The 23390-nt window shown below is 44.2% G+C and overlaps 1 protein-coding gene and 1 pseudogene across 1 annotated transcript in view; one reads left to right on the top strand and one right to left on the bottom strand.

Annotated features, from left to right (window-relative positions):
• MYRIP (myosin VIIA and Rab interacting protein) overlaps positions 1–23390 on the bottom strand; it is a 279386-nt gene that overhangs the window by 227797 nt on the left and 28199 nt on the right. The window contains exon 2 of the mRNA XM_019662728.1: positions 15344–15487. Coding sequence (XP_019518273.1) covers positions 15344–15453 — 110 coding nt within the window. The 5' untranslated portion in view covers positions 15454–15487. The remainder of the gene's footprint in view (positions 1–15343; positions 15488–23390) is intronic.
• Positions 11068–11718, top strand: LOC109393467 (40S ribosomal protein S8 pseudogene; annotated as a pseudogene).

The following is a 23390-nucleotide window of genomic DNA, read 5'->3' as shown; positions in this document are numbered from 1 at the left end:
ATAGCAGGTCCAAATCAAAAAGAGAAAAGTTCTAGAGCATTAAGATCGTTTCATACCCCTAAACACGGTCTTGGTCATCAGTGCCCTAGATGAGTCTATAGAACACGAGAGTCAAGGTCATCGGAACGCGAAGTGTGCTCATATGAGCATGTCATCATCATGTTCACAGCTGGAAAGCTGTTCCAGGGTAAACAGGTATCTCATTTAATTTTTTACAAACCATTTATCATTGTTGATTAAATTAATATGTCTAAAATACAAGGGAAATTTGCTAATTCCTATTTCCATAAAATCCACAAATCTGAAAAAGTCAGGCCTACGTGGTCATTTCTAATTCCTAGGAGACAGATAAAACACACGGGTTATAGCAAGATTCCTGTAACAAAGTTTTTATTTTTATTCTGGCACAAAGTCTCAAGAGCTTATTGTTTCTGGTTGGTGGTGGTACTTCCCGCCTTCCCAGTCTGACACACACTGAGATCAAAAACAGCTCCAGTAACAGGGCTCTCCTTTGTTATTCTGACCTGCACTTAACACCCATTTCCTATTCCCAATGCAGGAAGGGTACTAAGTCCATGGGGCTGCTCACATTGTTATGTTTTCCAGGAGGAGCTCAGCCCTATTTGCTTAATCAATGATAAACAGAGCCCTGGCCAACCAGCACTTGCCATACAGAACTCAACACAGGGCGTGTTCACCTGGATGCTGTCCACAAGTTTCAGAAGGAGCAAACATAAAATATCCCACAGGCGAGGAAACACTGAGAAGGTGACGGGCGTGACCCTCTGGAAACCAGCTCAGTGGTATATGTCCCTGTAGCCTGGAAGATGTTTGCTTCACACATTTAAGCCAGTCATTCTATTTTTCGGAATGTATTTTAAGGATAAAAGACTGGCCAAGATGACAAAATTTTATGATCTGCAAAGATATTCACTGCAGCATTCTTTATGTTATAAACATCATAAACGACCAAGGTAGCCAATAATCAAGGAATGGTTAAACAGATTAAGATGCATTCATATGATAGCATGAGATGCAATGGGATATGATTTATGATGTGACATAACACAACATAATATAGCCATATTTAGTGACATAGGACACTGCTAAAAATAATATTAAGTGGGGAGAAACTATATAGAATGACAATTTGCTTTCAAAAATCTGCCTACTGTATATAGACACACGCACACACACTTTTTAAAAAGCCTACATTTCTCCCATAATGCGCTTCTCACACTAAACTGCCAAGTATTTATCTGTTTTGCTTTCCACTCCCTCTGCTGCCTCTTGTATATATTCCCCTACACACACATACACACAGTGACTCCTGCCCAGATAGCAAGTTAGGTGGGGACAGGGTTTTGTCTGTCCTCCTCACAAACTTTTCCCCAGAGCACAGCAATACATACCATGCAGCTCAATAAATACCGCTCATGGCAGTAACTGGTAATAAAGGCTGACTATCTAGAAGGCAACTTACCTCTGTTTTTACAGTGTTTATTCTAAGGTGTGTAATTACGTATAACTTTTATTCTCTTTAAACTTCTGTCTCCTTTTCATAGTTTTCTATATTGCCACATGTTTATAATCAGGAAGAATTTTTTAAAGAAATGAAATAATACCTCTTTGCTTTCTAATGCATTTTTTTATTCCATTGTTCGGTTTGATAAACATATACATGTACACAGTGAATGATGTTTCCGCATCCATCCAAGGAGAGTGGAACATCTGAGCACAGAAGAAATCATGTGCCTTTAAAAAAATAAAATGATTAATTTCCTATCTGTCAAGACAAGTAAAGATACGGGGGCTAATAATCCATCAATCTGATAGAATATAAAACAAACCACTGAAAAGAGAACAAAGCCAAGAGCATATTCTCATGGCTAACGAGAGATCTAGTACAACACTCAAAACTCTTTCACTATGTTATCTACTTAAAAACAAAGAGGGTTGTGGTTTGAACAATAGAATTCAACAACTCTTTAGAAAAGAGAGGACAGCAGTATGTTTCTACGACACTCACTGCCTTTTCCTTCTCAAGATCTTTCCTCACCTGACAAAGGGGACTTGCGAGTTTCAAATGTTACCTAGGACCTTCTGACATTTTTTATTTAAACACCAGCATATGTTCATCATAAAAAATTCTGCAAACACAATAAAGTATAACGGAAAACTTTATATTTATACTCCATATTACTATCACCAAAGAATAGCCAATGACATTATTCTGTGTACTAGCATGAAGATTTACGTATATATGATTCAACTGTGTTAAAATATACACACATATAAAATGTGCACATTAACTTATTTATTGACATTTTAATACCTATTATTATACACATTTTACTTCCCAGTTCTTTAGCACTCCTGCCTGTTTTACAAAGGGGAAGCACTAATAAGAATTAGGATAGACAGATAAATAGCATCTCCATATATATATGTGCGCGCAACAGAGTATATATGTGTGTGTATATATGCACCTATACATACCCATTAATAAATATATGTCATACGCACAGAGATTATAGTTTCCTTAATTCTACTTCCAGATTAATGTAGACTTATTCCCACACTGGAGCATGGGCTGTGAACTGTTATCCATTTCATCGTATTATCCTGCCATTAATCATTACATTATGGTTCTGTGATTTTTAAATATATAATAAATTCCACAGCTTCAAAATGATTACGATTCTTATTTTTTCCTAAATATAGGCAGCAGAAACAAGGAAGGAAAAATATCTTTTTAGAAACTATAAATTTGAAATTTTTTTCCTTACAAAATATTAGCAATTTGCAAAAATTCTGCAAAATATAAGAGACTAAAGCCCCACACACTATCCTATCAACCTAAAATAATCACTATTAGTCGTTTGCATATACTTTTTAATTTACACACACATGTTCAGATACACGTGTGTTTTATTAGATGGAATCCCGGTGACCCTAACATTTTACATCCTGATTTACTTTTTCATTGCCCCTTGCTCATTTTCCCGTGTAGCTATCTAGTCTCCATGAGCATCTGCAGAAAGGACGGTATCCTGCTAGAATGCTGCCCACTCTGGCGGTTTCCCTGCTCAAGGGCTCTGCTGCGAGCTGATGGAACAGGCCGCTTCCCTCAGGGGTTGGCCAGAAAAGCCAAAGAGATGAACCCAAAGTGAGCAGATTTTGTGGCTCTTTAGGAAATTCATTAAGAGGATTTCAAATTTGAAATCTGAAGCCAAAGTAAGATTTTCGGGCAGCTTGCAGCTTTCCCAGGTCTAGAAATCACATTTTTTAATTGGCTCAACAACTGAATAGCTCATAGTTGAGATTTTGTTAAAATATTTGACAGGGGGACCCACAGAGGCTGACTGAGCTACCAGCTGTCCAGGGCTGACCACTGTGGGTCATCGCTCAGGAAATGAAACATCTCTTAGGAGGAAGGGAGGATAATGCGATGGGAAGGGCATGGACCTGGGAGCCAGGCTGCCAGGGCTCAAACTCCGGCTTTGCCACTTGTAAGCCGCAGAATGTTAGGCACCTCTCTGTGCCTCAGCCTTCTCATCTGTTAGGTGAGCATCTACCGATCACCAGAATAGCTAATATTAAGACAGAAAAATACCAAAATACCAAGTTTGGGTGAGGAGATGGGATAATCAGAGCCGTCATATGCTGCGGTGAGAGTGTAAGATAGTCCAAGTGCTTAGGAAAACTGTTTGGAAATATCTGCTCTAGCTAACACATGCATGTCTTATAACCCAGAAATCCCACATACATAACAGAAATGCTTCTACATGGTCACCTCCAAGCAGAGTGCCCAAACTAGGAACTACCCAGATGCCCATACAGACAGTAGGCTGGATCAATACATTGAATACTACAGAGCAACGAGAATACACAATCTGCAGCTACATGTAACATGTGGAGGAATCTCATAAACAATATTGAACAAAAGAAGCCAAAGTCAAAAGAGGATACACTGTGTCAGTCTCATTGTCCAAAGACAGGCAAAACCGATCACGCCACTAGAAGTCCAGGTTGGCCTTGTCCTTGAGGGTTAGTGAAGAGAAGGGGGCACAGAGTGGCCTCCAGAAGCTGGGCACGTCCTGCTTCTTGATCTGGATGCTGGTTACACAGGCGTGTGCAGTTTCAAGGCTGGTGCCAAGCTTCTCTGTGTCCCCTGGGCATGGAGACCACAGTGGAGCAGGGGCTAGTGGGCAGCTGCTTCTCCAGACCCTCCTCCTTAATTCTCTCTCATTTGAATCCTATTCTCTCCCTTTACAGTTCTACCTGTGATTTAATCTACTACAGCTCTAAATTACCCCTCTCCCTTCCCCCAAAGCTCATATCTATCATATATATATATATATATATATATATATATATATATATATATATATAAATGAGGTTAATTCTCCCCCTGGTTATATTCAGGGAAACAAAAAGCTCTCTTAGAACCACTGAACGAAACACACTATTGTTATGAAACTTAAGTCAGCAGTCACCATCATTTAGCAATTAACCTATCCTTAAGTTGTTTTCATTTTTCTTATTAAATCGTATATTGCAGGCCTCCATCATTTTGTAGCTCTTACTTGAGTCCCTTTCATTGGCTTCCTTCTATCATGCCTAAAGGTCAGACCCACAAAGAAAGGCCACATTGATGCCATTGGACAAACTCCCATTCCTCCTCCTCTGATTGGCGACAGGCCTGGAACACAGAAGCACCAGGTGGCCCGCATCACAGAGCCTGGCGTGAGCTGAGGATAAAGAACAGGACTGGGTCTGAACCGCAATCCAGAGCCTTCACCCCCACCTGAGATGCTGTCCAGGAATCCCTGGCACAGAGAAGACAGTCTGGGAACGTATTTTTCCTTCTTAAAAGTTGGGAGACAGAGGGCATGAGCAAAACGCACCGGATCTCTGACTCAGAAACTTTCAGTGAACATAAAATGTCAAAGACCCTGACTTACAAGCAAAGCAGATTATCTTTCAATAAGAATCGCATACCGGGCCTAAGGAACACCCTTGTCGTCATCCTGTCAAGCAAGCATCTGGGCCCAAGTACGCTGAAGGCAGCTCTGTCTGTCTTTGGACGATAAATAGCACCCCAGAGTCGGGCTGTTGCTACTAGGGAAGGAGCCGGGTTTGTGCACCCGATTTTAAATACTGGGGCTGAGAGAGGGATCCTCAGCCTGGGTGCAGAACACAACCACGGTCACTCACACCACGCTGCGCTCAGACAAATACTCAGGGCAGGACCAAAGGATGGGTCTGGTGTGCAATGACCTTTCCAAATTACCTGCTGACCCCTTCAGCTAAACTGTCCGCCAAGAAAAGGGCAGCACGGTTTGACAGGAGGAGCCGCAAGACTCTAGGTTCTCTTTTACATATTAATCTTTGGCCACGTGCAAGGCACATGCAAAATGCTAACGCCGCAGACAGCTCATTGCTAATATGGGGATGAAAACATCCTGCCTGTGGGAAGTCAAGGGGCAAGCCACGCACAATCTCTTGAAAGCCCTCCCAGCTCTACAATGTAAGGTTCAATGGCTGGATGTACCACATGATTTAACCTGGCCTGGAGAATCATGGTCAGGCAGTAAGGTTTGCCAGGGTAGGTGGATCTGAGCTTGACCATCAGCTTAGCCACTGCAGAGCTGGGCAACTTTCACAGTCTTTTTACATCTGTCTGAGATGCAGCGTCTGGGGTTTTTAGTTGTACTCAGTGGAAGGAACAAGAAGAAATCCCTCTGTTCAGAGGTCAGCCAACTGTTGGCATTTTTACAACATCCCTAGAGTTGGGCTGTAATATCCCACATGAATATGCATGCATTTTATAACAAAGGATGCAAACTTTATTTCTCAATTTTTAAAATTCAACCCTCCCCCTCGCCCAAAACCAAATTTATTTAAACTAATGATTGTTTGCATGTAAGCAATACAGTGAGTTTAAATATTCCCCTGAACGTAGGTGGGGTTAGGGACTGTACATCTGACGTTTAACTGAATGTTAACTGCGCTGAAAAACAAAAACTAAACGAGACGTGCTGTCATGGTTAAGGAAACAGGGTGAGACCCCCAGTGCTCACCAGCTGTGTTGCTTCATGTAACATGTTTAACTCCTGAGGATTTAGATGCTGTGCTATAAGTCCATCATTTATTCTGGAATATTCTCTCTCTACCTCAGAGGGGACACTAAGGTTTGATAATGTCAGTTCTAGGGACATCCTTCCCAAGGTTAAAGGGAAGGCAGCTTTCCCGACCAGGGACATCCTTTGCCAGTCTCAATAATGGCACCAGTTGACCAGAATCACCTCTGTGCTGGTGATCTTTGCAGCACGTCAGCGGTACCGAGGCCTCCAGTGGCGCACTAGAGCAGAGCGCCTTCAGAGCCAAGAGCCTAGTGGGCAGAGATAGCTCATGGGATTCAGGAAGAAACAGTCCAGGCGGGAGGCACTGCCTAACTGTGGGTCTGGGATGTGCAAGACTTGATATGAAGGTGGAACCATCTTCAAGGCAGCAATGTGTCTCCAGGGGAACACACTCTCAGTGGCCACGTCTTAGGCCAGTTTGTCAGGGATGCTGGGGTGCCCGCATGTGTTCAGAGCTTCCACTTCATATCTTAACATTTCCCTGTCACAGTTAAGCTGTCCAAAGCAGAAATGGTGGTTTTCTCAGAAATTATCTCTTTCTCTGCTCACTGACCCATTTTCCACTTCATATAGAAATACTTTGTTTCTACAATCAGAAAGAAAAGAAGCCACTGAACAGTCCTTACAGAAGGTATGCAGGGGAAGAGAAAAATGCACAGAACCAGCTCCATAAATAAATCAAAGGCACCCGAGTCTCCTATTCCGAGGGAAAAAACCATCCCAGCAGCCGAGAGTCTCTTCGGGCCACAGCAGGTCAGCACACAAGTGACACAGGAAATGAAGACAGCCATCCAAGGTCTCAATAATTATGCATTGGCTGCATCTCTTTTTGCCTGTAGAGAATCATCTAATATCTGGAGGAAAAGCCAATCCATGAAACTATTGGAATTGACCAAACAGATATGCCCATTTAAAGGTAACTCTAATTATTTAATCCGTGGGCCCCATACACCAGCCAGGAGTAATCCACTAACAGCTCTCACCCTGAGTTCTTAGGAGTCCTGACTATGTTCAGGGGCGGTCCACACAGCTTTCTAAACATTAATGCGTTTAACCCTCAGGACACTCCAGTCAGGTACCCCCGGCAGCCTCACTGTACGCATGCAGTGGGGAAAGCGGGGGCACAGGAGGAGGAAGGAACACACCCAAGGTCACGTCAGGGGAGGGTTCTCTGGCTACAAACCAGCATCAATGATCCCCTTAGTTCTTATGTTTTCAGCAAGACACATAGTGCAACGGAGTGTCTGGCTTTAAACACCACACCCATGCCTCTGCTCTGAGGTTCATGTAAAATGAATAAATACTGCATGAAGGAAAGAGGATCAAAAAATACAGTCAACAGTAAACATCTCTCCCTCCCTCCCTCCTTCCTTCCTTCCCACACACGCTTTTAAGCACGACAGACAGTGTCGGCCGGCCGCTGTGCGCCTCCTTCAGGACCGCACAGGGCTGTTTATACTCTCACAGCCACAGAAGCTTCTAGGATCTGGGTCTGCACTTGCTCTCCTTGTGCGAGGGGAGCCAGCCTAGCGGGGAAGAAGGAAAGGACTGGCAGAAGGGCAGGGCAAGGCCACGTGGCGGACGTCCAGGGCCTGGGGAAATGCAGGAGCCTGGCACCTGTCACCTTCTCTCGGGGCTCAGAGATGCAGCACAGGGAGGGGGACAAACTAACACGCTACAGCCATCAGGTGGACTGACCTGGGACTGTGCCTGTGCTTGGTTCAGGGCAGGGTGGGGATCTGGCCTGAGCACCCAGGTAGTAGCTTCGGCCCTGGTGAGGAGGGGGTCCTTGTAGATAGGCTTTGGAGCGACACAAAACCATGTCTGTCCATCCAGGAGCCAGGAGCAGCCCAGGGAGTGAGGAAGCCCAGGCTCCAGGCACATTCCTGGTATAGAATGAGACAAAGTCACAGCCCAGACATCTTCCACCAGACGGGTAACAGGTCCTAGTGGCCAGCTGTGAGATGTTCCGCCTGGGCTACATAAAAGGCAAGCTAAGCATTATAAGGTGGGAGGTGACCAGGGGTAACTGGCACAGCTCCAGGAGTTGACCACATGCAAACATATTTGGGGGACTCCGGCAGAGGACAAGCAGAGACACCATTCCAGTGCTAATTCCAGAGGTGGCCAGTACCAAAGACCCAGCCATCCTACTAGGCGGGTCACCTCATGTAGCAGCGCCAAATCCGACTAGGCGTGTAGGAGCTAGGCACACATGGCCTGAGGCATGGGGATAAGAATAGACCAGGGAAGCATGCTTGAGTCCTGGGCCCACACGGGTTAATATTGGGTTGTCAGAAAAGTCATGACATATTTTTCTCTGTTTTTCGTTGCAAAAATGCATCATGACTTTTCCGACAACCCAACAGCTGATGCAGAATGGGTGAATCAGGCCAGCAGGGGGCAGGTGAGATGCAGAGGGCTGGGACTCGGGGTGCACCTGGGGCCCAGCTGGAGCAAGAATCTCCCATCTGGGAGAAGGAGGTCATTATGAGTCACCCCAAGAATCAGAGAGGCTATCAGCTTAGAGACAGGACCAGGGGAGGGGCCTGTTGGCTTCCGGCCACCGAGGCAGGGGCCTGTTTCCAGAAACTGAGTAAGTTCATGGGAACAAGGAAGTTATCATTCCAACAGCACAGCATAGGGCAAAGAAGAAATTGAAACCTGATTTCCACACTGTCCATCTGTGCTCGCCACTCTGGGTTTCAGATCACCTCTGGCTAAATGATTGTGTACATGCCTGAATTGCTGTGGTTGAAGAAAGCTGCCTTTACAATGGCTGTAGAAACTTTCTTCTTTGTTCCCTTTCAAGTCCTGAGTTCTGTGTATACCTCATGCCAAAGAAATAAATGCTTTCTGCAGCCAGAGGTCTGAGAAACAAAGGCCAGGCCAAGAATTAGTGCCACAAAAGCCTTATCAGAGCCCAGCAGAATTAAACCTCTGACATTTGCAATGGAAAAGTAAATAAGACCAGGAACGTAGAAACTGCCAACGTAACCTAGTAGAAACTTGGTATTGAAGAATATGGGATTATGGTCAGAATGTATCCAGAACCCAGAACCTGCAAATTAGTAACTATACATCTCTGAAAGGTTACAAATTTAAAAGTGAAAGACAGCATTTGTGTGAGCCCCTCTTTACATCACAAGCACATCTGCAGCATCAAACGTTCTCAGCCATTCGTAAAGGCAGACCCCTACAGGAGAATATGTGATCACTTCCAATTTTATGGTGCCAGAGGTACTCTACAAATGATGAATATGAGGTTATTCTGAAGTCACGTATGATTTCAAAGGCCATGACAACCATTAACCGGATCAACCGTTAACTTAAAAGAAACATCAAAGGGTTGATTCTGTCCTGAGATGCACAAGCTCTCCATGGTGCGTATGGCACAGACACAGTGTGCTTTTCTTTTCAACTGTATATTAAAGCCAATACCAGGGCATTATTCTAAGACCAGTCACATGACAAGATGACAATACTTGATAGCAACGGCCAAATGTGAATGTGACTACGTAGCCTAAGACTTTAGCTGGATCCTTCAGATACCTGAAAACCTCATATAGAAAAGGACTAGCCCTAAACAAAATTGAAGAAGAAAGCTTACTTTTTGGTCCTATTAATTCCAAACTGCTTACCCTAGCATTCCAAAAGAGTGCTGCTGCCCAATAAGAATGCCGTGTGAGCCATACACATAAAATTTTCTAGTAGTCTCACACTTTTGAAAATAGGTGAAATTAATATTAGCCCTACCTTTTATTTAAATGTAATCTTAGATGCATTTCAATGCATTTTCAGGATAAAAAAACTATTAATATTTTACATTCTTTTTCATACCAGAGCTTTGAAATCCAGAGAGTATGTACACTTAGACTACATCTCAGTTTGAACAAGCCATATTTGAAGTGTTCAGGGACACGTGTGGCTAATGACAGCTGTCATGTCCCAACCCCGACTCCCCACATCCTGACTTAAGCCCTGCCACTTCCCCAGCTCTGCACATACCCCAAGTTCCAGCAAGCGCAGGTACCAGGTTTTCTTGAATGGCCCTCATTTCACCCACTCTGTCGCATGGCACCTGAGTGCCCCGTTTTCAGTACTAGGATTCAGTGTGCTGTCCTGGTTCCTGGCCCCAGCTATGGGGTGACACTGCCTGGGTTTAAATCTACCTCTCACTACATGCAACCAGAGGGCGTTATTTGCATCTTTCGAGAGCCTTCGTTTCCCCATTTTGGAAACAGGTACAAACAGTGTTTTTCCCAGAGTGGCAGGGACTGTGAGGAGGTGATATTCCTGGAACACCACTTGACTCAACACAATTAGCAAGGTAGAAGCAAGAACTCTGGGCAAAGCAGTCTCTCCCTCCCCAGCCCACCACGGCTCCTGATCTGGGCTGAGGAAACATGTCCTCTTTTCCCTCCTTAGTCCTTTGCCCAGGAGGGATGCTGCCCGCTGCCCAGAACTTCGTACCAGTCCACTTAAAACAACCCCGTCTGTCTCCAAGGATCAGGTGACAGGCACTTACTTCTCCTTCAGGAAGTCCCTCCCTTTTCCTACCTCCCACCCCTGAGAGACACGGAAGTATTCCCAAGGGTCTGCCTTACTGCTTTGATGTCTCCCTCTCTAGCACATCCTGTTCATTCATATCCGACTTACCTCACCGTCTGGGCTCTTCCTCAAGGGTTAAGGCCCTTCTTAAATGTGTGAGCCTCCCCCTCTCTCCCGTCTCTTCGTTCCCCACCCTTCAATTTGCCCAGGAAGCTGCTGACATTCAATGCAGGATTTCGAAGCACAGGAATGGATACCCAACAGCTTTGATTTTACAGACTTGACCTTATCATTGTTAACAAATAATACCAAGAGTAAGTAAAAAAGATATTTTTAAAAATTTGTGACACTTTCCAGTCGGCGCTGAGCCACGGGCATCTCTCGGGACAACTGGCACAAGCGCCGCAAGACCGGGGGCAAGAGAAAGCCCTACCACAAGAAGCGAAAATATGAGCTGGGACGCCCCGCTGCCAACACTAAGATTGGCCCGCGCCGCAAACACACAGTCCGTGTGCGTGGAGGCAACACGAAGTACCGTGCATTGAGGCTGGATGTGGGGAACTTCTCCTGGGGCTCCGAGTGTTGTACGTGCAAAACAAGGATTACTGATGTGGTCTACAATGCATCCAACAACGAACTGGTCCGCACCAAGACCCTAGTAAAGAACTGCTTCGTGCTCATTGACAGCACACCATACCGACAGTGGTACGAGCCCCACTATGCACGGCCCCTAGGCCGCAAGAAGGGGGCCAAGCTGACTCCTGAGGAGGAAGAGATTTTAAACAAAAAGCGATCAAAGAAAATTCAGAAGAAATACGATGAAAGGAAAAAGAATGCCAAAATCAGCAGTCTTCTAGAGGAGCAGTTCCAGCAGGGCAAGCTTCTTGCTTGCATCGCTTCAAGTCCAGGCCAGTGTGGCCTAGCAGATGGCTCTGTGCTGGAGGGCAAGGAGCTGGAGTTCTATCTGAGGAAAATCAAAGCCCGTAAGGCAAATAAATCATCCTCCCTCCTAGCTTAGTCTGAGTAATAAAGGTGTTTTGTGTTCTGCGAATAAAAAACCACAAAAAAACTTGTGACGTCCCCTCTTGCTTTGAGATTGCTACTCTGTCCCCTCCACTCCTCCCCACTTCAGAGGGCCCTCCACCTGCCCCCCACAAGTGCCCGGGTTCTCTCTCGGAGTATCTCCCAGTTCTGACTCCTACTGGGCTGTCCGCATCTCAAAGTGACTGTCACACAGCCATGTCAGACCTCCCACTACCCCATCAAGGGCACTCTCTGGGCTCTGTTAGTTCAGGAACTTGATCGTCCTGTGCAGAAGGCGGAGTTCCCGCCTCGCAGCACCTCACCTCCGAGACAGCAGATGCATGAACTGGGCAGGTTAATGCCACAGTGCTCGTGTGCCAGGCTCAGAGCCACCGGGGACCGGTGAGGAGATGCTGGGCAGGCGCGCTCTGTGCGGGCAACAGTCATTTTGAAACCGTAGGGCATATTTATTCCAACCGAGTAAAGACAAGGCAATCCAACTGCCAGCTACCAAGAAGGATAGAACCAGGAGTATTTGATCCATGTAACTGTCCAGACAAAGAACACTGAGAACAAAGGCATTTTACTTTGTAAAAACAAAACAAAAACAAACTTCTTGAAAAATTAAGTCCTTGTCATACACTTTTAATTTGTTTAAAAGGAAATGAATTTTGAATGAAGAAAGGTCACCAGGTCATTTTATTAAAAGCACTGTACTTTTTCTACTTTAGAAAAAATGGTGATTAAGTCTCAGAGGAGCTTCCGTATAATAGACCAGCAACACAAATCATTCAAATTATTTCTAGTGCTGAGAGAGGCTTTGCTTCCTTGCAGTGGTTCTTCCCCATCCCCTGGCAGGTATTATTTATTTCCTGTCGACATTTGAACCTGACTCTTGGGGGATGGAAGATTGCCCCTACTCCCCAAGGTGGCAAAGAGGGTGCAGGCCATGTCAGCAAGTGAGCAACTGAAATCATTACGGCAACAGAAACAGGTCTCCAAGGGCATCTGCTGTAGCTTCCCTTCCTTAACAGGTGAGAGGAGCTCGCAGGCTACAGCTGAGGACGGTGGCAGCAGAGCCCCTCAGGAAAACACTGGGCAGGAAGTGCTCTGCCACTGGCTCTCCCACCCTGCCCACCTTCCTTCCCCTAGCCCTGGCCTAGCAGGGGCCCAGCAGTCCTTGGCAGGCATAAGCACATTGTCAGTTCAGCAAACCCTGACAATTCATGGTCAGTGGCAGTTACGGGAAACAATTTCATCCGCTCCAACCCCTGCTCCCCCACAGATCAAGTCCATTAGAACATCAGCAAATCTTTGGAAGTTATCCAGATGCTAACTAGCTTCTTGCAGCACGTACTAAATGAGAAATGTCAAAGGCTGTGGCTATCTCATAAATGTCTCCAAGATTCAATCTGAACACCAGAGTGCCGTGCAATTAACAGTCATTTTTAAAACCACTTTGTAAATGTGCCTGACAATAAAAACTCATAGGGTATAAACTATGATTCTAGCGTAAGTCTGGAGATCTTTCCACATGTGTCATCTACTACATGCAGGGCCAGATGGCAGAAGACGGGGGGCCCAGGCCCCGGCACCCTCATGTCCAGGACAGACTCCATTGCTAACTGCTTGTGCACCCTCCAAGCCTGCATCTTAGGCTGCAAAGTCAAGGATGAAAGCATATGAATACTCAGGTCCCTTTTGGCTCTCACAAACCACATTAGTCAAAGTAAATACTAGGCTATGTTGCTGTAACAAGTAAACCCAACACCTCAGTGACTTAGCCCAACAAAGGTTTATTTCCTTCTCACATGAAGTCCCTTGAAATGCTCCTCCATCCAGTGCCTTAAGGATCAGGCTCCCTCCATCTCATGAATACCTGTCTCAGCACAGGCCTCCCAGGTCCCCACAGCAGGACTGAAATAGCCCCCTAACTCGCTTGTCCGCTGCCTCTTTTGCCTTTGTATCGTTACTTCCCCACACAGCAGCCTGAGTGATTCTCTAAAACAGCTGTCAGATCCTGTCACTCCTGTACTCAGCAAGCCTCAGCTTGAATTTCCTAGGAGCCATACTAAAGAAAGTAACAGGAAACAGGAGAAATTCATTTTCATGTTTTTCTTGAACCTCCTATCTCCAAAGTAGTGTCACTTCAACATGTAATCAATGTAAAAAGTATGAATGAGCTGTTTTACATTTCTTGTGCTAAATTTTTGCAATCTGGTGTGTATAGGTTACACTTACAGGGCATCTCAGTTCAGACTCAGCAGAGCACAAGGGCTCAGTAGCCACACCTGGCTGGTGGCTATTGGTGAGCGCAGCTCTGGATTATAAACTCCACGGGGCAAAGACTCGCTTTGCTCACTGTTACCCACCCGCTAGAACAGCGCCTAGCACATGGTTTTTATATCAACTAATTATCTAGTTAACAGATTTCTTGTCTTCCATCTAATAAGCACGTGTTGAAGATATACAATATGGGAAGGGAAAAAAACATGGTGGAAATAAAGACGATTACACGAGGGTACTTACAATCTAGTAAAAGGTAATATTGCTAAGAAATGGAAAGTGCAAGGTAACCCCCCCCCCCAGGGCAAAGGAAAACAACCTATATCAATTTTAGCAGAGTAGGGAAAGGCATGATTAGAGCTGAGATGTGGCTCAACCCTGGTGTTGGCAGGTTATTTCGGGGAATGATGGCAGAGCAGAGGCAAGGGGATCGCAGAGAAGATTCAACGACTGGAGGAAAAGCGATGAAACGTGGGCTGAGATAAGGGTCAGGGAGAGAATCTACAGGGCCCGGAAGCACTTTTAAAGGCTGAGATTTTGAGCTTAGTGGTTAGAGAAGACAGTGCCATGATAAACCTATGAAATCCCAAGGCAGAACAGATTTACGGATGAGGGGAGCTGATGGTGACTTACCACCATCTGGTTCTAACACACTAGGCCCAACACGTGACCTCATTTCTATCACTCTGACATCTTTACTCTGCCCGGCTGAGCAGCAAGAGTAATTCCAAGAACATTCCACGAGGAAACAGCAACTACAGAGAAGTCAGAAGATCCCCCCCTCTTCTGGGCCTCTTTCCTTCTTGACAAAATGCTGAGGGTGGTGCTGGGCCAGGTGACTCCATCCCAACCTGAGGGTCACTTTTCTACCAGGTCTTCAGAGCTCTTTGCTTGTACCATGGTAGCTGAGAGCTTGACTAGAGGATTGTATGGATCTGAGTCTAATTCTCCCAAGAATTGTTCACATAACACTTAGGTTATTCTTCAAAAGTACCTGCCAACAGGAACACGAAAGCCAGGAGCAAGCTCAGAACAGCCACTGTCATCACCAAATCCTCCCAATCTACAGCTAATAATTTACAGGGTGAGCAGCCCGAACACTGGGCGTGTAAAGAGTCACATTTCTTCACTGACATGGTGATGTCCAGCATTGGAACTGGCAAGCCTTTCTACAAAGGGAAGGGCATTCTTCTTATCAACTTAAGTGTGTGTTTACATGACATACAGACTTCTGAACTCAGGGCTAGAAGCAAGGAACATTCTCGGGAAACCCATTTCTCTTGTCCATGTATGTGAGGTTCACTGTATCCAGAAAGGCAATAGAAGCACCTTACCTTAGTCGTTCTTCCTCTTTTTTTCGAAGATTGAAGTCTCGCTGAACCACCTGGAGAACATGCTGTGTTTCATCATCGGTCAGACCAGACAGGTCCAGCTTCCTCCCCATGATTTAATACCGAACAGAGACGATGACACACAACCTGAGAAATCAAGGGGAGACCACAAATTAAGGGCAAGATAAAAATGATCCATGGATGGGGGCCAGCCTAGTGGCTCAGCTGGTTAAGAGCTCGCTTGGGAGCACCAGCTCTGAGCAGCAGGGCTGTGGTTTGGATCCCACATTGAGGGCCAGTGACGCTGCGCCCTCTACAGCTAAGATGGTGAACAACAGCTTGATCTGGAGCTGGGCTGCTGTGAGTCGCCAGCGACGGCGTAGGCTGCAGCAGGGCTGCAGTGGGCTGTCGTGAGCTACCATGAGTGGCTGGTAGCCAGCATGAGCGGCTGGCAGCCGGTGTGAGCTGCCGGGAGCCGCTGTCAGTGGCTGACCAATGACTGGCGACTGATTACCTCACTGGGGAAGAGCACAATGGTCATACCAACATGGGCCAGTGAAGCGACGTCCTCCACAACTAGACTGAAGAACAAAAGCAGCAATTTGTCTACCTGTCTGTTCCCCTTCCCCGATTGCCCAGTGCTGTTCCCCTCCCCCCAATTCCCCAATAAAACCTTTAAAAAAAAAAAGATCCATGGATAAAATCAACCGATTTTGTTATTAAACCAAATTAAATGCAGTGTTTATATATGGTGCTATCTTATACTCATACTCAGAAAACATTTACAGATGACTTCAGCAAAGCTGCAGAGAAAAAGACAAGATAACTGGTCACCTGCCTGTTTCATTCATCCTAACTCTTAAATTAGAAATCAATCAATCAATCAATCTTTTCAACAAAATGAAGTGTATACAAGGACCTAGTGTCCATTTCCAAGAAATACCAAAAGACAATATCCAAAAATTCTAAATTTCTATGGTTTGAAGTTTTAAATTCTAAGTACTTACATGTAATTGCAAAATAAAATTATAATACTTTAAAAAATATCCGCTATACATTACGTATCCTTTGAACTTTTCATCACATGACTATGAAATATAAACTAGAAATGAATAAACTCTCTTCTGAGGACATAATATAGTAAAATAATCTCACTTAGCCATTTTCTTTGCAGTCGAAAAGATGGAATTTCAAAGAAACCCCTGCCAGCAGTGCATACCTAAAAATTATGGGAAATTACATTACTAAAAATAAATTTTAATGAATGGCTGCACTCAGATGAAATCCAATAAATAATTCTAGACAATTACCCAGAACTGAAGGCCATCATAAACGTAAATGCAAACATCCTCAGAAAAACATTAGTGGACCCATTCCAGCAAGATTCCAATGGACTAATATGTACCATGGCCAAGCGGGCTTTATCTAAATGGTGCTATGCTGGTTCAGCATTCAAAAACCTAAATCAGTGTAATTCAGCATACTAACAACATAAAAGAAAATTCATATGATCATTTAAACAGATGTAGAAAAATCACTTGACAAAATTCAACACCCATTCATGACAGAAACCCTCTGCAATTTGAAACTAGAAGGGAACTTCCTCAGTCATTTAAAGGTCATTTTCGAAAAAACAGAAACAACAAAAAAACCATAATTAACATCATTCTCAGTGATGAAAGGCTGAATGCGTTCCCCTAAGATCAGGAAAAAGGCGAAAACCTCCACTCTCACTACCTCAGTTCAGTACTGAAAGTCTTTATCGTAAGTTACATTAATCAAGGCAGAATGACATTGGCAATAGGGAGGTGTGTTGGTTTGCTAGGGGTGACTACCTCAGACTGGGTGGCTTAACGACAGAAATTTCATTTCTCACAGTTCTGACAGCTAGGAGGAGTCTGAGATCAAGGTGTTGGCAGAATGGGTTTCTTCTAAGGCCTCTCTCTCTCCCTTACAGATGGCCATCTTTTCCCTGTGTCTTCATATGGTCTTCTCTCTGTACATGACTACGTCTAAATGTCTTCTTCTTATAAGGAAGGGTATCAGTCATGTTGGATTAGGGTCTTCCCTAATAAGCTCGTTTTAACTTAACTGCCCCTTTAAATATCCTATCTCCAAACACAGTCACAATCTGAGGTGCTGGGGTTGAGACTTCAACATACGAATTTTGGGGTGACACAACTCAGCCTATAACATTCCACCTTTTGGCCTCTCAAAATTCACATCCGTCTCACATGCAACATACATTCATCCCATCCCAATAGCCACAAAAATTTTAACCTATTCCAGCATCAACTCTAAGGCCAAAATCTCATCTAACTATCATCTAAATTAGGTGAGACTTGAGCTATGATTCATGCTGAGGAAAATTCTTTGCCATTTCTGAACCTGTGAAACCAGACAAGAAGTTTACCTGCTTCCAACACACAACAGAAGCGACAGCCATCAGATAGATATTCCCATTCTAGATGGAAGAAACTGGAAAGAAAGGGTCTTGGTTCTCAAGCAAGTCTGAAATAAGAGCAAATTCCATTGGATTTTAAGGCTCAAGAATAATCCTCTTTGGCTCCATGCTCTGTCCTCTGTGCTCAAGAGGGAGGGGCCTGCCTTCTGAGCCCATGGGGGTGGCTGTCCTACCCCCTTCACCCTAGGTACATCCACAACAACTTGGCCAGCTGAAACCCAAGAGGTGGCCCTGCCCTCTGTAACCGAGGAGGCGAATGGTGGCAGTGGCAGCCCTGTGGGCCCCTGAATTGCCTTTAGGATCATTCTTGTCTTTTCTTGAAAAGGAACACAGGTTCATAGCCAGATGGCTCTATTGGCCCATCCTGTAGAATCTCCAAAGTCCAATAATAGCCTGCCTTCATTTCATCTTGTCTCTGTTTAGTCTAAGCTGGCAGTATCTCTCCGCTTATGTAAGTTCTCAAAAACTTGGTTGGCTTCCTATGCAATTCACAGGGAGCCAAGCCATCAGGCGAGAGGGGCCTCTGCAGATCTTTCCTGGAACACTGACCCGCTATTGCTGGTTTCTGCTGAAATGGTTGATTGGATCCTGGAGTCACACTTGTCGTCTCTTCAGCAGGTGGTGGTGGTCCAGCCACACCCTTGATGTTCTTTCTCTCCAGGCAGGCTTTCTCATGTTTGCAATATGGATAAACTGAGGGTTTTCCAAATCTTCACATTTTGGTTCCTTTTGCTTAACAATTCTTTCTTCAATCTCTCTGCTCTCACGTTTTACTGTAAGCAGCAAGGAGAAACCAGGCCACGTCTCAACACTTTGCTTGGAAATCTCCTCAGCTAAACACCCAATTTCATCACTCGCAAGTTCTACCTTCCACAAAACATTGGAGCACAATTCAGCCAAGTTCTTTGCCACTTTATAACAAAGATCGTCTTTCCTCCAGTTTCCAATAAAACGTTCCTCATTCCTATCTGAGCTGTCACCAAACGCAGCTTTAATATTCATATTTCTACCAATATTCTGTGCATGATGATATATGCTTTCTCTAAGACAACAGATCCTTTCTCTACAGCTCTCCTCTTTTCTTCCTGAGCCCTCGACATAATCACCCTTAACATCCATAGTTTTACTAACAGTGCTTTCAAGGGTATCTAGGCTTTTTCTAGTATGCACCTCAAAGCTCATCCAGCCTCTACCCATTACTCACTTTCAAAGCCACTTCCACATTTTTGTACAGAAGGAAAAAAATATGCAAGCATATGAAAATATGCTTCATATCATTGGTAGTGACAGAATTGCAAATTAAAACCACATTTCATAGCCACAAAAATAAAAACTCTTTATCAAGTGTTGACAGGCGGTGAGACAATGGCAATTTTCATAGAGTGGGTATAAACTGGTACAATCTCTTTGTAACACAATTAGGTGTCATTTTCAAAATTGAAGATGCATGTATCCTGTGAGCTAGCCTTTCTGCCACACCTAGGTGTATTCCTCACATGTAATCTTGCAAATATGCACCAATTAGGTTGAATCATATGAAATCTCTAAGTTTGTACCATTTTGACCTGTAAAAATTCCTGTCTTGCATAGTTCAATCTAACACAAGAATATTAATAGCAGTCACATTCAAAATAGCAAAAAATAAGTTAAAATAAATAAAACCTGGAAATGACCCTAAACGTCCATAAATGGGAGGAAGGAGAAACAAATAGTATTTGTTTCATACGATCAACTACTCTCATGCAGTAAAAAAGAACACGCGGTAGGTATATTTATCATTGTGGATGAATCTTAAAAACATAACGTGACACAAAGAAGCACGCCACATGTGCATACTTGTACAGCGTGCATACAGAATGATTCCTTTTATATAAGGTTCCAAAACATGTAACACCAAAGAATATGCATATAGTATTTAGGAATAAATGTGGTAAAACCACAAAGAGCAAAACGGGACCTCTGAAGGCGAGAGGATCTGATTGGGGATAATCACATAGTGGCTTCAAAGCTTTCAGTAATGTTCTGTCTCATGGGTGAGAGAGTAAGTCTACTGCTGCTGATGATTATTACTATTGTTATTATTATTATTATTATTACTAAAAGGTTCCAGTTATATATACAGTTTTGTCTGTAAGGAATCTTTCATAAGCATCTAAAGTAAAATAAACCTAATGCTACACAATAATCTAATTTCACTTTAATTAAAGCAAATATTTGACATCATACATCATAATGAATACATGATAATTAAAGGAAATATAACAAACATTGTTCAAGGAGTACGCTGAGAATTATAATAAAAAGTAATGAAAATAGTGATTTAGCTCTACCATTATTGATTGAACTACTATCTTCCAAATGTTTGAGCTTTTCCTATACATACATACATAATAACATTCAATATTCTTAATTCCCACAAAACCTTAGAGGCAATCACTATGATGGCCACCGCTGACATATGAGAAAACACAGGCTCACAGTTACATGTTCCGACTAAGACAAATGACAGATGACGGCTAGGGCCTCACTGTGTCTCAGCCTGGCTCCGAGTCCACACTTTTACTCCATGCACACACCTTCCTGTGAGATGCACAGGGCAACGCTGGACCTCCGAGTTTCAAACCTGAGGCCCAGAATTCCCTGCCCTCTGTCTAGCACGTGACAGCCGAGGACAGGAGACCCTCTAATTGGTTGCTATCCAGAGGAAGGCGATCTGCCCTTTTAGTCTCCAAATAACGGCAATAATCCTACAGAACTGTTTCAGTCCTTGAGTCTTTTGTTAAGTAATTTAAAACCTCATGACTGCACGATGCAAGCTAATCTCAGGATTTAGCCAACAAATCACAGCAGGAATTCCAACTATTAACGTTTTTATTTTCATGCCAGTAATGCTATTTGTCAAAAGCAAATCTTTGGTCCACTTCGCCCAAGAGATGTTGGGGGGAGGGGGAGGGGTGGGGCGGAGAGAGAACCTAGTACACCTGCTGGTAAATAAGAAGTAAGATTCCACCTGTAAGCTGCAAAGGCAGGGGCAAGCTTCATGAATTGCCACTTTTCAGTCTCCTAATGGTTAAAAAGAAACAGAGATCACAGTGAAAAAGGAGGCTAACTTCTTCCTCTAAAACACCCATTAAAGGTGATAATGGCACTCGTGGAGTTTCCCAGAAGGTGACAGTCTGTCCCCTTCACTTCACTCCACTGGCTTTTGGTTTCTGAGAATTCTAAAGGGGATCCTAAGATGCCCAGTTTAGTAGAATACTGAAGTGGCAGCTTTGAGTATATCGAATCTAAGAAGAATGATCAGGAGTCAAGAAAGAGAAATGGCTTCTGTGAAGAAATAAATACAGGAGCTCTAACTGGACACGTCAGAGAACAACGAGAAAACCTTTTCTGGGAACTGGCGGAAGCTTCTTGCTGTCTCAAAGGTACACACAATTCGATTACCTGTGCAGCCAGAGCAACAGCTTCTTAGAGCCGGAGAAGCCTCCATGGTCCTGAGTCAGAGGTCACGTAGGTATGACCCTTTCATTTAGAGATGACCGCGCGCAGGCCCAGGAGAAGAGATGCCATTTCCCAGACAAACGGCCAGGTCAGATGTGCCTGACTCCCAGACCAGTGCTCCTGTCTCTGGATTTCTTTGGCTTATACCCAACTAAGATGTGTCATGTTGGGGCTCAGCTCCGGGCAGATGAATGCAGGATTCGGTGAGGCCGAAAAGGAACAACAACGGAGCCGCAGATAGCGGGTTCATACTGCTGTATTATATTCTCGATGACGGCTGGTAGAGACACGAGAAGCAAACATCCGTCAATACCCCAACAAGGGGTCTTCCTGCACCACAGTCTCGCTGGCGGCCGGGGAGACACAGGAAGTAGGATCCCCAGGATCTGCACCATCGCGATAGCCACGCTTGCTCACGCAGCTGTGGGAGTTATATGTAAAACAATAACAGCTAACGGCCAACTGGTTACAGCTGATGGCCATCTAATAACTGATCCAGCACCTTTCCACGTGAGGCCGAGGGCCTGGAAACTGCTCTCCTAGACCTTTCCTGACGGATGGTGGCAGACAGAATACATTTTAAAATTTAATAATGAGAAAATTAACACAACTTCAAGATGCAATTATACCACCACTTCCCTAATGTGTATTTTTCACGTCACTGTTCCCACAAGCAGTCAGAGAAAGCAGAGCTCTACGATGAAATAAATTGGAGAAATGCGTCAAACTATATTGCCCCCTTGGGAATGCACAGTGTCTATAAGCTTATCTGAGCCTCTGAGAAGTCTGTCACTAAAGTACCAGTGTGATTGTGTTTAACCCTGTATTTCTCAAATGTATTTGTCTACAGATGCCTCTTTCTTCCTTAACAGCTGCCTCTTCACATCCAAAAATCAACTATCAGGGAAACACGGCAGTCAGTCAATCCCATGATGACAAACTCCAGGAGCGCCTCTAATAGAATTACTGATCTGATTCAGCTGTGGTTTGATGGAATTATTATAAGATGCTGCAGAGTTCGATAAGCTTTAGAAGACGATGACTTAAAAAGGAAGCAAACGGATACAGCTTTAAAGCCAGGAGAGCAAAACAAAGGCAGACTTGTCTGCATTCTTCCTAACTAGCATGAGGAAGGATATAGACACTGCTACAGGAAACTGGTTAGCACACACCTTGCAAATGAAAAAAACAAAAAAAAAAACAAAACAAAGCTGAAATTCCAAAAATACTCAATACGAGGTTTCATCATGAAAGGTCAATATCTACAGATGTACCTAGAATAGAAAGGTCAAGGACAAAAGACTGAATGGGATCATTACAAATCCCATTCAGTACATCTGTGTGTGTGTGTTTGTGTGTGTGTGTGTGTGTGTGTGTGTGTGTGTGTGTGTGTTGATGATGCACCTAATACAAAGAAAAGTAAAAACATTAACTTGGAACATCCAAAGTCCTAAAAGCGATAAATGGTAAATACTGCTGCAACTTCCCTCTTTGACTATTGCTAGATCTTGACTAAAAGAAAGGAGAAATTTCTCATTCCTTACAAAAGATTATGATGTGAGGCCTCTCCCATGAAAGGCACTTGGTATGGGGGAGGGGGAGAAAAGAAAGAGTCCTGGGAAGGAAAAAAAATACACATTGCATGTACTTTCACTGTGCTATTCTTTGGAGCAAATGGTACTTATTGACCTTCTTTCCTTCACCTTCAAAGGTGTTTACACAGGAATGGCCCAGAGCAGACATGGTTATACCACTGGGGCACAGCTGATTGGACTAGGGGTGTCCCCTGACCCATACTAAATGTCAGCGTCTCTCTCCTGGGACTAGTGTTAACATTCAGCTTGTTGATCTTGGTGGCCTGCTGCAATACTGCCTGAGAATACCACCAAATGCCCTTTTATCTCTGCCACAAATTTTCCACTTTGCTTTTTGTTTCTTCTTATCACTTCAGTTTCTTGACCTCACTAACAAATGGTCCTTAGACATTTCGCAAACCTGACATGATTGGTCCACCATCCAAACGCCATTTATTGACCGCTCTGTCTGATTTCGATGGCCTATGAACGCGGGTGGGGAGGTGGGGAG

The sequence above is a fragment of the Hipposideros armiger genome, unplaced genomic scaffold (genome assembly GCF_001890085.2).
Source record: "Hipposideros armiger isolate ML-2016 unplaced genomic scaffold, ASM189008v1 scaffold_380, whole genome shotgun sequence".
Taxonomy (NCBI): Eukaryota; Metazoa; Chordata; class Mammalia; order Chiroptera; family Hipposideridae; genus Hipposideros; species Hipposideros armiger.
This window is presented reverse-complemented; position numbering and strand designations above follow the sequence as displayed.